The 12,117-nt window shown below is 38.1% G+C and overlaps 1 protein-coding gene across 1 annotated transcript in view; it reads left to right on the top strand.

Annotated features, from left to right (window-relative positions):
* Positions 1–12,117, top strand: part of pik3c3 (phosphatidylinositol 3-kinase, catalytic subunit type 3) — a 111,003-nt gene that overhangs the window by 60,343 nt on the left and 38,543 nt on the right. Inside the window, exons 15-17 of the mRNA XM_059989514.1 lie at positions 847–963; positions 3,690–3,821; positions 10,698–10,826. Of these exons, the coding sequence (XP_059845497.1) occupies positions 847–963; positions 3,690–3,821; positions 10,698–10,826 (378 nt within the window). The remainder of the gene's footprint in view (positions 1–846; positions 964–3,689; positions 3,822–10,697; positions 10,827–12,117) is intronic.

The following is a 12,117-nucleotide window of genomic DNA, read 5'->3' as shown; positions in this document are numbered from 1 at the left end:
TCGGTACAACACTTAAAGGACAAAAACTAATCAAGAAAGTAGCTGGGATTCAGTGTTTATTTGGGATTCTATGCCACTTAATTGGGACAAAAGACTGTTGCTGAACAATTTCTAACTAATGTCAGTCACATGCTCTTGTTAGACACTACACTGTGCTTAGAGCAAACAGTTTTTAAATAGTCAGTTGCTTATGCTTGTGTTATATTATCCATTTGGGGTGATGGACACCTATTCAAAAAGCACTGTGCTCATTTTGTTTGTTTATAGTTAATCAAAAGAACACGTCAGCATACACTGGATGAATTATTCCTACGATGATGATTATTAGGAACTTATTGACAGTTTTGTCATACTGTAGAAGTATTGGTGGTGTTCTAATTTATTCTGTATTTCATTTAAATAATAATTTGTTTTTCAGATAAATGGTAGTTTGTCCTTTTTATACTTTAACTATTTCCATGAAACTTTGGCTAATTGGGGCAGGCACTTAATTGAGCAAAAATGTGTCCTAACTAACTGGAATCCACTGTATGCTGATTAGCTATGCTCTTATAAATCAATACTCATTACAAGACAAATCTTCTTATTCCAGTTTAATAGAAATTTAAACTATCATTTTACCTTGTGCAATACGTGTAAGTTTTATAAGTATATGCAAATAGCATTCAAATATTAAGTATGGTTCTACAGGGAATTATAAATATTAGCTTTCTGGATTCCTCTGCTGTCATATAAAAGTCTTTGAAGATAAAATTGTTTGTAGGTCAATTATTAAACAGAATTAATTTTCACTTGGAATGTCATCAGGGACTTGTTCAGAAAGTTTTTTTGTGATTTTTTTTTTAGGGTGATAAGAATGTGAGAGTCATGCGCTCCCTCTTAGCTGCTCAACAAACATTTGTGGATCGGTTGGTGCACCTTATGAAAGCTGTGCAACGGGAAAGTGGGAATCGGAAGAAAAAGGTAAGTGTGACTAGATAGATAATCTTCATATTTTAAAATACATATTTTAAATACAACTAAGTAACCAGCAGAGAAAATAAGTTTTTGTATATGCAGATTTAATTTTGGCAATGTAAAGATGTGAAGGAGTTCAGTGTTACTTATTCCCGAAAAAGACTAGTTTCGTGCAAAAAATATTTCATGAAAAAATTTTATATTTAAAGGGTTTGGATATGTTTTGTTTTGTTAAAATATAGTCTACATTGATACAGTTCCTAACCCAGAATAGATTGAATGAAAATGTTTGGATTATTTAACAATTATTTTCTACAGTTCTTGGAATTCAACATTTATAATATTCAATGTATTTTCTTTTAATTTGGCACTCGGAATTAAGTTATACAGTATCACGTGGCAAGAGTTGTAAGAAGTTCAGTTTTGTTTAACAAATGTTAATACAACAAAAAGTGATAAAGCATTTCTCAGCAGTGATTTCAAACAAAATTTGAAAGCACGTGATTGAACATACAGCACAGAAACAGATCCTTCAACCCAACTCATCTATGCTGACCAAGGCGCCTTCCTCTGCTGGTACCAGCATTTAAACCTTAGTAATGGTAGCCACATCTGCTGTTTCTTCTGGCAGCTCACTCTGTAGAACTCCTTTTGTATCCCTTTAAATATTTTTCTCTGTATTGTATAGGTTTAAACTGCCCTACCCTTGCAGAAAGACTGTGACCATCCAGCATAATTTTGCACCTCTAGAAGGTCATCCCTCAGCTACCTTTATTCCAGAGAAATTAGTTCCAGCCTATCCCCAGACTCTCCTTGTAACGCAAGTCCTCCAATCTGAGCGCTTTCCTTACAAAACATTCCCGTACCATCGCTACCTTATTTATTTCTTTTCTACAATATTCCAGGTGGAACCTCGCCATTGTTTTGTGTAACTGTAACATAACACCCTAACTCATGCTCATTGCCTCTTCTGATGAAAATAAACATGCCGTATACTTCCTTCACCAGCTTGTCTAGCTGTGTTGTCATTTTCAGTGAATAATGTTCTTGTACCCTTCAGTCTCTCTGTTATATAGCACTCCCATTTAAGGTAAGTGGAGGAAAGTTTAGAGAGGATGTCAAAATTAGGTTTAAAACAAAGGGGTGTGGTGGGTGCCTGGAACACGCTGCAAGGTAGCTGGAACATTTAAGACTCTTAGATAGGCACATGATGGAAGAAAAATGGAGGACTATGGGCAATGTAGGAGGGAATAGATGGATTTTTCGAGAAGTATGTATTTTATGGGTCAGCACAACATCGTGGGCCAAAGGACCTGTACTGTAGTGTAATGTTCTTTGTTCCCCAGGCTGCCATTCACTGTGTATAACCTGCCCTGGTTTAACTTCACAAAATGCAATAAAACAAATGGGCAAAAGTTGAATCAAAAGATGATGGTTGTATTGGTTGTCCTAAAGAACAAAGAAAGGGGTTTGAAGGAAAAATCCCAGAAACTAGGGATGGAATGATCAGAATCAGGGTGTGTGTGTTGTGAAATTTGTTAACTTAGCAGCAGCAGTTCAATGCAATACATAATCTAGAAGAAGAAAAAAATAATAATAAATAAATCAATTACACTACGCATACATTGAATAGATTAAAAATTGTGCAAAAACAGAAATAATATTATTATTTGAAGCTACTTAAGAGACTAAATAGAGGATGTATGAAATTTCAGAATTGGTGGCAATTAGAGGTCATGAAAGGGTGGAGAGATTGGTCAAGGTAGATCAGGTAACATTGGGTCAAAGACATCAAAGGATTAGATAACAAAAATGAAGGTATTGCCCAACCTGGAGGGAGCAGGTTGACAGGTTCAGGAGTGGTGGCTGAATGGATCATGCATAGTAGGCCTGGAACAATGGGGTTAACCTTAAGTTTATGGAGGCATTAGCTGCGAGTTACATTTAGGTTTAAAAGTGATGCAGAGCTAGATGAGCATTTCACTGCAGCTGGACTGAGGTGAAGTGATGTTTGAGCAACATTCCTGAGCTGAAAATGAATGAAAAACAATGCACAAATATGTAGACTATGAATACCCTTTTTATCAAATTCCAGTTCATTTTCAGATCGTTGCCATGGAGAGCGATGGAATTTGTAGTAAGGGTTGAATTTAATAAGTTTTCATCTTCCCAGCAGTTAGAGGAAATTTATATAAAGCTAGAATGCATTTGAGCGTTTTTTTTGTAGGAGCCACGAGAGCGCTGATGGTGAAACTGTGTGTCAATGCTATAGACATGAAAACTGGTGTCGACTGCTGTTTTATGCTGCTTTGAATCATTTTACTGTATTAAAAAATAGATAATTTTGTTGGCTTAGCTTGGGAAAAAAAAGGATGAAGGATCATTGGAGGACGGCAAACCTGTGGCTGTGTCAGGATGGTTGGGTGTGACAGTGTTCTCACATTGTATTGAACAGATAAATGTCTCTTTCTTAGAGAATAAAATTTGTACAGCATCTTCAATGACCTTGGTAGTTGAGATGTGATTCAGTCAATTAACTATTTCTATGGTGTAAATTAGAGAAGCGTGAAAGTTGTTATGGGTATTGCAAGGCCCCAGAGACTTCTGAGGATAATGACAAGATAATCCTTTCTTCTGTCTATCTTCTTTCCCAATCATTTTATGCTACTTGCTGATTATGCTATATCCTTATTGCCTACATTAAATGATATACTCTTTTTTTTTCTCTCTAGATTGAAAGGCTGCAAACTTTGTTAGCAGACAATGAAAAAGTGAACTTATCAGAAATTGAACCAATACCTTTACCTTTAGAGCCACAAGTTAAAATCAGAGGTATCATCCCAGAAAAGGCAACTCTGTTTAAGGTAAATATGGGTATAGCTTTATTATGTGTACAATAATAATAAAATCTCTTCTTAAAAAATTGCACTATTTTGTATGAAATTAAATTTCTACTTTTACTAGTTGGCATTCTAGTTTCATTGGCCTTTACAATCGTGGCAGACAAAAGATGGAAAAATTCTGAATCATTGAAGTCAAACCTTACCCACACTATTGTTTGAGCCTGGAAGAGTAGGAGTATCTTAAGGCAGATCCAACTAATAGTGTAAAAACAAAAAAAAATGGTAAACCTGAACAGCTTTTGTTATTATATCAAAATCCCAGCTTCTATGTTTTTTTTTATTTTCAACCTTTTCTTTACCAAACATCGCTCTTCCAATGCACCTAACATTGGCACCTCATCAGACACTCTACAGGTAAGATCTTTGGAAAGAAAGTAAAAATTAACAGGGTGGATCAAGGAATCTATTCAATTTTTAAATTTCCAAAACCATAATCGTCATCCATGTTCCAAGAACAGCTTCCAGTAAATATAGTATTCATGTCCTGAGTATATCCTGGTGCAGGATTCCAGGAGGGGGAATTTCTAGGGTGCCTACGAGATGGTTCGTGGTTGACTCAACCATTGGATCAGCTGTTCTGGATTGGGTATTGTGCAATTAAACTGGAATTAATTAGAGAGCTTAAGGTAAAGGAACCCTTATGGGCATGTGATTATAATATGATTGCATTCACTCTGAGATTTGTGAAGCAGAAGCTAAAGTCAGATGAATCAGTACTACAGTGAAGTAAAGGGAATTACAGAGTCATTTGAGAGGAGTTGGCCAGAATTGACTGGAAAACAACACTGGCGGGGATGATGGCAGAGTAGCTGGAATTTCTGTAAGCAATTTGGAAGGCACAGGAAGTGTACATCCCAAAGAGGAAGAAGTATTCTAAGGGAAAGATGACACAGCTGTAGTTATCAAGATAATTCAAATCCAACATAAAAAGCCAAAGGAAGGGCACGTAATAGAGAAAAAATTAGTAGGAAGTTAGAGGAGTGAGAAGCTTTTAAAAATCAACTTAAAGCAACTAAAACGTCATTAATATGGTAATGATGGAGTATGAAAGTAAGCTTGCCAATAATTAATATTAAAGAGGATACCAAAAGTTACTTCAGATACATACATTGTAAAAGAGAGGTGAGAATAGATATCAGACTGCTGGAAAACGATGCTGGAGAGGTAATACTGAGGGACAAAGAAATTGTGGATAAACTGAATATATATTTTGCATCAGTCTTCACTGTGGAAGACATTAGCAGTATGGTAGTATTTCCAAGTGTCAGGGGGCATGAGTTTGTGAAGTTAACATTACTAGGGAGAAGGTTCTTGGGAAACCGAAAGGTCTGAAGGTAGATAAGTCACCTAGACCAGATGGTGTACACCCAGAGGTTTGAAAGAGGTGGCTGAAGAGATTGTGGAGACATTAGTACTGATCTTTCAAGAATCAGTAGATTCTGGAAGACTGGAAAATTGCAAATGTCACTCCACTCTTCAAGAAGGGAGAGAAGCAGAAGAAAGGGAACTATAAGCCAGTGAGCCGGACCTCTGGTTGGGAAGATGTTGGAGTTGATTATTAAGGATGAGGTCTCAGGGTACTTAGAGGCACATGAAAAAATAGACCGTAATAAGCATGGTTTCTTCAGGGCAAAATCTTGCTTGACAAATCTGGTGGAATTCTTTGAAGAAATAACAAGCAGGATAGACAAAGGAGAATCAGTTGATGTTTTGTACTTGGATTTTTAGAAGGTCTTTGACAAGGTGCTACACTTGAGGCCACATAACAAGTCTGTGGTGTTACAGCAGAGATTCCAGCAAGGATAAAGCAGTGGCTGATTGGCAGGAGGCAAAGAGTGGGGAATAAAGGGGGTCTTTTCTGGTAGGGTGCTGGAGACTAGTGATATTGCACAGGGGTCTGTGTTGGAGGCAAAGAGTGGGGAATAAAGGGGGTCTTTTCTGGTAGGGTGCTGGAGACTAGTGATATTGCACAGGGGTCTGTGTTGGAGGCAAAGAGTGGGGAATAAAGGGGGTCTTTTCTGGTAGGGTGCTGGAGACTAGTGATATTGCACAGGGGTCTGTGTTGGAACAGATTCTTTTTACTATGTATGTCAATGATTTGGATGGTGGGATTGATGGCTCTGTTGCAGTTTGCAGGCGATATGAAGATAGGTGGTGGAGCAGGTAGTTTTAAGGAAGCACAGATGCTACAGAAGGACTTTGACATGTTAGGAGAATGGACAAATGGCAGATGGAATACAGTGTTGGGAAGTGTATTGTAGAAGAAATGAAAGGATTGACTATTTTCTAATGGAGAGAAAATACAAAAAACTGAGGCGCAAAGGGACTTGGGAGTCCCTGTGCAGGATTCCCTAAAGGTTAATTTGCAGGTTGAGTCAGTGGTGAGGAAGGCAAATGTGATGTTAGCATTCATTTCAAGAGGACTAGAATATAAAAGCAAGGATGCAATGTTCAGACTTTATAAAGTACTGGTGAAGTCTCACTTGGAGTATTGTGAGCAGTTTTGGGCCCCTTATCTTTGAAAGGATGTGCTGAAACTGGAGAGGGTTCAAAGGAGGTCCCTGAAAATGATTTCAGGATTGGATGATGTCATATGAAGGGCATTTGATGGCTCTGGGCCTGTATTCACTGTAATTCAGAAAAGTAAGGGATGACCTCATTGAAATCTATTGAATTGTGTAAGTCCCTGGATCTGGGGAGAATCTTTTCTATAATGGGACAGTCTAAGATCAGAGGGCATGGCAGAATAGAGATGAGGAGGAATTTCTTTAGCTAGAGACTGGTGAATTTGTGAAATTCTTTGCCACAGACAACTATGAAGGCCAAATCTTTATGTATATTTAAGGCAGAGATTGATAGATTCTTGATTGGTTAGGGAAAAGGCAGGCGATTGGGTCTGAGAGGAAAATTGGAGGTCATGATGAAATGGTGGAGCAAACGCGATGGGCCAAATGGCCTAATTTTGCTCCTGCCTCAGATGGCTGTATGGTTTCATATTTCTAGACATGACCAAAGCAGTTTGTAAATTCAGAGGAGGACCAAAGCCAATATTGGAGTAATTAAAGTTGAGCGATTTTGAAGGACAATTAGAAGAGCACATATTTTGGGTTGCAGGTTTGGAGGATAATAGTCACTTGAATGGTAAGGCAATAAAGATTTTTTAAAAAATGATGTGAATATTATAAAACTCAGGCAATCATGTTTTCAGTTATAGGCAGCTGTCCTAATGTGTTCTAGTTTCACTAAGATGGTTTGGCATGTAGATTTTCAGTGAACTGACAGCTAGATATGCATACCTTACTGTCTGTTATTCTATAATGGATGCAATTATGGTAAAAAAAACAGCAATTCATTTCAGTGTGCTTGGAAGATTTAAAAATATATGAATAGGTAATCATTTATCTACGATATAAAAGTGTCGGAACTGTGGTAGACATCTATCAAACTGATGAATATCTAATAGCCATATAGTGCATTAGAGGACTATACTTTTTTTTATAGAGTAATGATTTTTGCTTCAGAAAGCAAGTTGTACTTTAAATATATTTATTCACTGACTTTTGTCCAACTCTGTATCTTAGCAAGATGGATAGCATTCAGTCTGGTTAAGACCTTGAGGATGCAACCACGAATTTCAAATTTTGCATAAGTTAAAAGACTGATGAGCCACAATTTATATCGAAAGGCTGTGAATGTTTAACTTTCTTGCATTTCCCACTCTGGCTGTCTTCTTACCTCTCTCTTCACTTTATCTGCCTATCATCTCTCCGTGGTGCCCCTCCTCCTTGCCTTTCTCTCATGGTTCACTTACCTCGCATCACGGTCCTTCTTCTTCTTCAGCCCTTTACCTCTTCCATCTGTCACCTCCCAGCTCCTCATTTCATTCCCCCTCCCCCTCACCTGGCTTGACCTATCACCTTCTAGCTAATACTCCTTCCTCCCCTCTCCCCCCACCTCCTTATTCTGGTTGCTTCCCCCTTTATTACTACTCTGATGATGGGTCTTGGCCTGAAACATCGACTTTTTATTCCTTTCAATAAGTTCTGCCTGCCTGCTTAGTTCCAGCATTTTGTATGTGTTATTCCTGATTGAATGCCTTTTGTCAGAACTAGGAAAAGTTAGAAATCAAATGTGCTTGAAAAGATAGAGAAGTTGGGGGCATGAGCAAAATGGAAGGATGGAAAGAAGAAATTAAATGTTTGTGACAGGGTAAAGGCAAAGTGAGATTGTCACTTAAATGGTGATAGTGTGGCTGGAAGAGTGGTGAAGATGTTAATATCAGATGATCTTTGGAAGAGATGTGAAGAGAAGCAGATGAAAGAAAACTAAGAGGGCAAAGAAAGTAAATGATAGAATGTGTTGTATTTGCTGGAAGTGGCTACCAGGTCGATGTTTTTATCAAGCCTGGTGGTGTTTGGCAAAATTTCCTCTACCCCACAGAGATTGAATGTCACACTCCCTTTAGATTATAATTCTACTTCAAACACCAGGCAGTTGCCATTTAGTAACTGACTGATCTGATGCTTCTTTGCATAGCCAGTATCTTTCCTTACCCACAACTATGCACAGATCAATTCTTTCACCATCAAGATCCATAAAAATGAATGACCTGGAATAGTTATTGTTTTTATCTTGTTTGCTGCTCTATGTAACTTAGTTGCTAACTTAATTGTACCCTTTTCTAGTGTCCTCTAACTTGCTTCTATGGTACTCACCACTAACTAGACAGTTTTCAGGTCCCAATCAGTTTATTCTTTATCCTTGGACGTTAAGCTCCCAGTTATTACCTTCCTTCACCCACAACTCAGAGACACTCACATTATACCTCCCAATCTCTACAAGGTCATCTATCTTATTTCGTATACTGCATGCATTCAAATTTAACACCTTTAGTCCTGTACTACTGTATTCATAACACCTGTATTCATAACCCTTTTTGATTTTGGCCCCCTGTTACACTTAACTCATCCCACTGATTGCAATTTTGCCCTATCATCTGCCTGTACTTCCTCACAGTCTCACAACACATTGCATCTATTTGTATACCAACCGCTCCATCCTTAGCCTGATCACTCTGTTTCTTATCTTCCTGCTAAATTAGTTTAAACCCTCCCCAACAGCTCTAGCAAACCTGCCCACAAAGATACTGATCCCCCTCTGGTTCAGGTGTAACCTGTCCTTTTTGTGCAGGTCATGCCTTCCCCAGAAGAGACTCCAATGATTCAGAAATCTCAAACCCTACCCCCTGCACCAATTCTTCACCCACGACTCCATCTACCAATCATCCAATTCTTACCCTCACTGGCACATGGCATAGGCAGTAATCGAGAGAATACATTTCTGGAGTCCTGCTTTTCAGATTTCTGCCTAACTCCCTATGTTCTCCTCCTCCCTTTTCCTACCTATATTGTTGGTACCTACAATCATTCACCCTCTCCTTTTAGAATGCCATGGATCTGATCTGAACCATCCCTGCTCCTGGTACCTGGGAGGCAACAAAATATCTGGATATCCCTTTCACATCCTCAGAATCTGCTTTTTACTCTTCTGATTATGGAATCCACTTTCACTCCTGCACTCCTCTTCTCCCCACTTCCCTTCTAAGCCACAGAGCCAGATTCAGTGCCAGAGACATGATCACTGCAGTTTCCCCCTGATAGATTACCCTCTCCCCACCCCCAACAGTATCCAAGCTGGTATAATTATTAATTGAGGTGAACAGCCAAAGGAGTACTTTGCATTGGCTGCCTGTTCTCTTGCCCTCGCCTGACAGTCACCCAAATGTCTGCCTCCTTTAACGTCAGAGTGACTACCTCAATGTAGCTCTTATCTATCACCTCCTCATTTTCCCACATGAGCTAAAGGTCAATGAGGTGCAGCTCTGGTTCCATAACAAAGTTTATAAGGAACTACAGCTCAATACACTTCGTGCCGATGTAGTTATCAGGGAGGCTGGATGTCTTCCAGAATTCCCTTATCTCTCACAAAGAACATAGACCCATTCTCAGCACATTAGCTGTGTACAATGAAAAAAAATAAACCTACTAGAAGTTTGCTTAGAACCTCTGCCTGTGCTTGCCCAAGCCTGTTGATCTGAAGCCAGACACTCTAACACTCCCCACTCACACAATGACTGCTCCGCTTACATCTCATTTTTATTAGTCCCCACTGATTGCAGTCCACTATAAAAGCTCAACAAAAAAAATGTTTATTCGCAGTGCCCTGAAAAGCAGTATGCCATACGTACTTTTTACATGTTGTGTTGCCACTTTCAGACAGCTACCAATTTACACCTCAAGATTCCTCTGTACTTCAGTGCTCCTAAGGGTCCTGCCATTTACTTATACTTTCCTCGTGCATTTGACCTTCCAAAGTGTAATACCTCACCTCACACTTATCCAGATTAAACTACATATGCCATTTCTTTGCTATTAGTTACAACTTGTAGTACACTTTGTAGTTGTTGCATACTGCATTGGTGATTATTTAACAAGGTGAATAACAAATAGATTGCTTTATTCTTAAAATACTCACCTCTGATCATATGAAGAAGAGAAATACTCTCTCTTCCCCCCCCCCCCCCCCATTTAGAGTGTTTTAGGACTAGTAATCTGGTGAAAGTATGTCCTTCCGGTTTTATGGAAGAAAATATTGAGTAACTGCACAGCAATACAATGCTTCCTTAGGGTTTTTAAGCTCCATATCGACTCTTGGAATTTCGTTGGAAGTACTAAATACTTTCCATTTGCAGCAATACCAAAACAATATTATGAAGAGAAGTCTAACTAAAAATCTTAACTACTTGAAAAAAAGCAGTTTTGTTATATTGCCTCATAGAGTGCACTCATGCCAGCCAAGTTGATATTTAAAACTGAAGATGGAGGCAAATATCCTGTCATATTCAAGCATGGTGATGATCTCCGTCAGGATCAACTTATTCTGCAGATTATTTCACTTATGGACAAGGTAGGGAATGTTATTATTTATCAAAATGTAACGTTATTGGTTAATTAAAATCTTCAAAGTTGTGATTTTTGTCGTTGTAATTTAAGAGCAAATGTATGGTACATAGAAATGCAAATAACCAAAGGAAATTCACACCCTGATCAGAAATATTACAGAACTTAATTTAAAACTGAATCTAACTGTAATCTAATTTGAAAAGATGAGACTTGCAATAGCATATTGATAATTGGTTTATTATTGTCGCATGTACTGAGGTTTAGAGAAAAACTTATGTATCAGTATTGTTTGAACCTATTAAAAACACCAAATGGTAGATATGAATAGAATAGAAACTCATCTCCCTTATTATTTCATCAACATGTATGCTGAACACAGCAGCAACTTCCAAAGGACGGCAGCTCTGTTTTCCCCTATTACCATATTTGTATGACATAGGAAGCCATTTCTGCTTAATAAGGAATTGCACTATTGTGAATCACTGCTGGTTCAGAGAGTAACAGCATTCCTCTTCTACTTCATATACATATTTTCATGATCTCCACCCCGACCCTCCCCAGATTCTACCATTCTCCTATAGCAAACAACCTAACTACTTTCACATCTTTGGATACTAAAGTGCCCACACACTCACAGGGAAAGCGTATGAAGTCCACACAGACATCACCGGAGCTCAGGATTCAGCCCGTGTCTCTAGATCTATGCAGCAGCTTTAGCAACTGCATCACTGTTACCCAAATAACTTAGCAATTTTTAAATTGTTAACATTATGCTTGTACACTGATAAGTGGTCCACTTTGCTGTAAATTCAAATTACCGCAATTACCTGCTCCTATTTCTTTCAACTTAGACCCATTGTGATGACTAAAATTATCATTACTTCATAAAGTAGCAGCTGCTGGAATCAATGCTTGTACAGTTAAGTGAGATCTTTATCTCCCAAGGTGCATTCTTTTGTGGACTTTCTAATGGAATCGTCATCACTGATCTGATGTAAACCTTTTCCTATAAAAGTCCTTGAAAATGTTGAATTATCTTTATTCATTTGGAACTGAATTTTTTTAAGAAAGATTAAATCAAAATTAATTCTGAATAACCAAATGAATTCTGAAAATATTTTTTTACATGCAGAACTCTTAACTAATTATAGAGATGGAGAAATTTGATCTGTAGTCTTCTAACAAAATACCATAGCAAGTAGCAAACACTTAAAACCTGCTGTTGTGTGCAATGGATTGCCAGTAGATGGTGCTAGATTCAGTACCATTTCAAATGAGAAATGGGAAATATATTT

The sequence above is a fragment of the Hypanus sabinus genome, chromosome 14, assembly GCF_030144855.1.
Source record: "Hypanus sabinus isolate sHypSab1 chromosome 14, sHypSab1.hap1, whole genome shotgun sequence".
NCBI classification, from domain to species: domain Eukaryota; kingdom Metazoa; phylum Chordata; class Chondrichthyes; order Myliobatiformes; family Dasyatidae; genus Hypanus; species Hypanus sabinus.
Note: the sequence above shows the minus strand (reverse complement) of the source record. Positions and strands in the feature narration are given on the sequence as shown.